The sequence below is a fragment of the Malurus melanocephalus genome, unplaced genomic scaffold (genome assembly GCF_030028575.1).
Source record: "Malurus melanocephalus ecotype Western Australia unplaced genomic scaffold, MMel_1.1 scaffold_74, whole genome shotgun sequence".
NCBI lineage: Eukaryota > Metazoa > Chordata > Aves > Passeriformes > Maluridae > Malurus > Malurus melanocephalus.
This window is the reverse complement of record NW_026623306.1, coordinates 511,974-516,673: the sequence shown is the minus strand read 5'-3', so window position 1 is coordinate 516,673 and position 4,700 is coordinate 511,974. Positions and strand designations below refer to the sequence as shown.

At 51.7% G+C, this 4,700-nt stretch overlaps 1 protein-coding gene across 1 annotated transcript in view; it reads right to left on the bottom strand.

The window, feature by feature from the left end:
• Positions 1-429: 429 nt before the first annotated feature.
• The window catches only part of SSBP3 (single stranded DNA binding protein 3), a gene marked incomplete at its 5' end in the record, with an annotated part of 53,501 nt that continues 49,230 nt past the window's right edge, over positions 430-4,700 (bottom strand). The window contains 9 exons of the mRNA XM_057366975.1: positions 430-532; positions 1,082-1,183; positions 1,353-1,381; positions 1,568-1,646; positions 2,379-2,449; positions 2,920-2,974; positions 3,141-3,176; positions 3,334-3,382; positions 3,487-3,551. Coding sequence (XP_057222958.1) covers positions 503-532; positions 1,082-1,183; positions 1,353-1,381; positions 1,568-1,646; positions 2,379-2,449; positions 2,920-2,974; positions 3,141-3,176; positions 3,334-3,382; positions 3,487-3,551 — 516 coding nt within the window. The remainder of the gene's footprint in view (positions 533-1,081; positions 1,184-1,352; positions 1,382-1,567; positions 1,647-2,378; positions 2,450-2,919; positions 2,975-3,140; positions 3,177-3,333; positions 3,383-3,486; positions 3,552-4,700) is intronic.

Here is a 4,700-nt window from a genome sequence, read left to right as displayed (position 1 = left end):
AAAAAAAAAAAGGGAAAAAAAATAAAAACAGGCCTTCTGAACGAAAACCACCATTGTAAACTGTCCAGTTTATTTAAAAAAATGACTACAACAGAGACAACATGATTTCATATCTAGACTAGCTTCCTGGTGTCGCACGGCACAAACATACAACAGGTTCGGTTTCTGTCTTTATTTAAAAGAACAAAGCAAAGAGATCGGAGTTGGGTGCTAGAGGCTTCCGTTTGTTTCCAAAAAGAAGTGTCATGTACATATATAAACCCTTCTGCACAAAGAAGGGTCTTGTCATGTCTTGAAATATTTTAAGTTTTGTCCTTCATGTTTTATGGAATAAAAAGTTCAGCCTTTTTATTGCATGAAACTAAACCTGGGGTTTTGGCCCCCGCCACGCGTGTCCCTGCCCATACACCTAGCTGCTTCTTCTTCTTCTTGCATAATTCGTTGAGATCCTCCGAACGGCAGCTGACTCTCTTGATCCTGGAGAGGAGGAGGGGGAGGGAAATCACACACTCATCGTCATGCTGGGGGAATACTGCAAGAGAGACAGAGCCACGGTGAGAAACCAGGCGGGTCAGACCCCCGGACATCGAAGAGGGGATGCCAAAGGAGGCCGATSACAACTACACAGCAACCTAATTGCATCTAATAAAGCAGGAAGAGAGGATATGCTGGAGACTCCCAATTTATCAGGGCATAATCCACGCTGTAACTTGCTTTTCCGGGAAGAGAACCAGCAGAACGGTATGGGGCGAGATGCAATTTGAAACAAATAATTAACATGCACATGAGTATATGCTGCTAATAGAGGGAGGRGGAGGGATGTCTGCAGCCACCCACGGAGCCTGAACCCGGCCAGGCTGCACCAGCCCCTCCCCACCCTGCACATCCTCCCTCTCCATCAGAACATCCCAAATTTCCACTCACCAGCCTCTTCCTTCCTGCCTGCTTTTCTGTTCTGGAGCAGCTCACACACGGCACCACCCAGGTCCAAAAGGCACCCCCGTGCCAAGCACACCCATCCCCATGCTGGGACACCTCGGGGACAGTCCCCCCATCCCCAGGCAGGCACCCACCCACTCACATTGTCATTTTGGAAGGAATGGAGAAAGTTGCCTCCCAGCTCCCCGTCGTCTCTTGGAGTGCCCGGGGGATTGCTAATGCCACTTATGTTGTTTGGAGAATTCTGTGGGAGACAGGAGGTGGTGAGCAGGTCCCCAAACCACCCCGAAATGTCACAGGGCAGGACCCAGCCCTGCCCACTCTGGTCCCATTCCCTGTGTCCCCATCCATCAGGGTCACCCTGGTGCTGAGGAAAGGGGAACTCCACACACCCACCCCACAACCCCACTTACTTTTGGAAGTCCATCTATGTCTCCTGACCCTGCACAGAGGGGAGAGAAAGGAGAAGAGCCTTAGTGAGCCTGCAGCCACAGTCCCATTCCCCCGATTTCCACCCAAAGGCTCTGCCTTGAGCACTGGTGTGAACTGGGGGCTGACCCTGGGATGGGAGCGGGCACTGGGGTGCTCTGGCAGTGTCCCCAGGGAATGAAGGGCCATGGTGGCTCACCTAAYGATCCGTTCATGTGATGGGGCTCCATCCCGCCCATGCCGCCCATGGGACCGTCAGAGCCGGGCCCCATCGGGAACTGCRGGACAAAAAGGAGACAAAACCAAAATCAGCCACAGAACAACCCCAAGCGGCTGCCACGGTGCTCCTGGGGACTGTCCCCTCCCCAGCCACCCCTCTAGAGCAGGGAAAGGAAGGATTATTGTAGAATCACTGAATTGTTGAGGCTGTAGGAGCCCTTTGAGATCACCAAGACCAACCATCAACTTGGTGCCACCACTAAACTACGTCCTCAAGTGCCACATCCACRCGTCCCTTGGACACTTCCAGGGATGGTGGCCCCACCACTGCTCTAAACAGCAGATCCCAATGCTTGACAGCCCTTTCCATGACAAAGAAAATTCCTAATATCCAATCTAAACCTTCCCTGGCACAACCTGGGGCTGCACCCCCTGAAATAAGGCTGAAGGGCTCACGGTCTTGTGGGTTCCTCTATAAAATTTAGCTGAATGGCARACCCACAGCCATGGCAGCCCAGAGGGCTCCCTCCAACCAGCATCCCACAAGATTTAAGGTTACCCACATCCCCCAAAACCCAGCACCTCGGCCGGAGCAGCGGGACCGCCGCTCTCTTAATAAGCATAAAAAATTAACAAAGTCGCCCAAGAGTTAATCGCTTTTTGATGGTTTGTTTTATTTCTGTTTTGTAACAAATGGCTGAAATCAATTAAACTGCTTTACTCTCAACTGATGAAGTTAATTATGATTTGTTATGGTATCTGATATGTAAATTATTAGAAAGCAGACTTACATTCGATCGACTGCCTGCGGGCGGTACTGGATTAATCATTGTGTAGATGTTGTCACTTGAATTTGTTGAATCTGTGGAACAGTGAAGCCCAGTAAGTCGGGTGATTAATTCATTTCTTAATTAAAACAAACTCATGCCACTTGAACTCATTCTTTTGTATTTTATCACCCAAAATTCCCTCTAACTACCACCATTTTCTGGCTAATTTGTATTTAATGAAGATCCACAAAGTTTTTAATCACAGAAATTCAACTGTGAAAAATAATTCAGCTCCTGGCTGGGAAGCATGGGGAAGTCGTTCCTCACCTTCCTGTGCCCCACAGCATCCAAACCCATAAGGGGTTGTAGAAACATCCCCAAAATCCATCTTGAAGCCAAGCAGCCCATCCCATGCCACTCCCTTCCCAGAAAGCCAAAAGCCACGAAAATTGATCATTATCAACAGGGCAGGGATTGCTGTGCTCAGGGATGGGATCTCCTGGCATGGGAAAGGGTAGGAGCTCGGCAGGGCTGGCTCTGGGGAGTCTCAGGGGGCTCGTACCTGCAGGACTGGGCATGATGGGTGTCCCTGGAGGGCCACCGCCGCCGGGCGGACCCTGCGGAGACAAAGCCGGGTCAGAGGGGCAAACACGAGCATTGCTCACCTTTCTGCGTTTCCACACACTTCCCCCAGCTCTCACAAACCCCAARCCCAGCCCAGTCACGTCCCATGGCACTGAACCCACCCCAAACCACATGAACTGATGGGGCAAGAGGACTCACCACGTATGTACCAGGCGATGAAGAAGAGTATGGGATCTGTAGGGACAAGAGAGACGAGCTCAGCCATGGGGTGCTCCCGCAGGCTGGAGCCCAGCAGGGCACAGCCAAGACCCTCAGTGCCCCCTCAGCCTGGCCAGAGGCCAACAGGGAATTGTCCATTTGCAGGACACTGCCCTTGCTCCCAAATACTCACTGAGTTAGCACTGCTGGGGTTCGGCCACGGTCTGCCAGCGCCCGGCCCCCTGGGGACAAAATTAAATGGTGGAGGGGAAAAAAATAAATGTTGTGTTTTTATCCAGCCAGCCCCCAGTCAGATTTCCAGCCCCCTGCACAGGGATTGCCTTACATGTTAATTCCAGGCATGCCAGGACCTAGGGAGTTGGGTGGAGGTCTCATGCCGCTGCCGTAGTTCTGCAACGATAACCRAGGGTCAGTCTACCGTAACGGGGAGAGACACCAGAGAGACAAGAGAGAGGGGGGAAAAAGGCCAATAAACAAACAAAAAAACCAAGCGGGTCTTGTGTGCAAAAATGAGCTTTTTAAAAAAATTAATGACGGTGAACATAGAGGCAATTGTGTTTATAAAAAAAAAAACAGGCAGCTGAATATGGATGGGAGCCAGGCTGAGCCCCAAAGTTCTCCCTCCCTGCTCTCTGTGGAGGGAAAACATCCCCCCTCCCAGCTCTGGGAGAGAATTCTGCTCACAGCCCCCAGCGCCAGCAACAGCCTTTTGGGTTTTTTCCCCTTTGTGCAGGAGAAAACAGGGGCAGGAGGAGGAAAAGCACCACACTTGGAAGGTTCCTGCTGCAGTGTAAGGATGAGGAAAGGCTGCACGAGCTCCCCCCGAGATGGAGCACTCCTTGCTCCCTGGGTGACTGCTGGAGTAGGGAAAACCAAGCCAGGCTTGTTTTTTCTGTTGCTCCCCAGCTCTCTGCTCCATCCCCCGGAGCGGCTCTGCAGCCGCGGGGAGCGGGCGAGGGCAGGCAGCCCCCTGGGCCTCCTCTCCTGCCTTYTTCCTCCCTGGCTTAGCCTCCAGCTGGGACTGGGAGCCTCAGATCTGCATCCCTCATCTCCTAAAACCAGCTCCAGTACAAAGCCAAGCCCAGGGCGGCGGAGGAAGAGGAATCCCCCGAATGCCGCGCTCCATTTGGTCTGTGCTTTGCTCCCCGTGCCCTCCAGGCGACGTGCAGCCGGATTTAGGTCGCGCTGCCGCTCTTCCCCTCCCACCTCCTTCCCTGTAATGCATCTTTTTGGACTGTGTTTCTGCCATTTGAAGAAAAAATCTGCTACAGCAGGAGGAGGGATGGCTGGTCACTTCCTACACCACAGCCCCTTGGAATGCTCTGAGCTGGATTTTAAGCACAATGCTTTAGTGCGGGCAATTTTTACCTGGATTTACATGATGCACCGCTGAGGGCACCACCAAAGTTTGTTTTGAAGAGGCAGAAAAGGGTTTTCCCCAAACAAATTACCAGCAAGTCCTTAATTGATCCAAATTTCAGCCATTTACACTGAATAGCAGCATCAAGCCCCTTGTTTTTTTTTAAAAAAAAAAAAAAA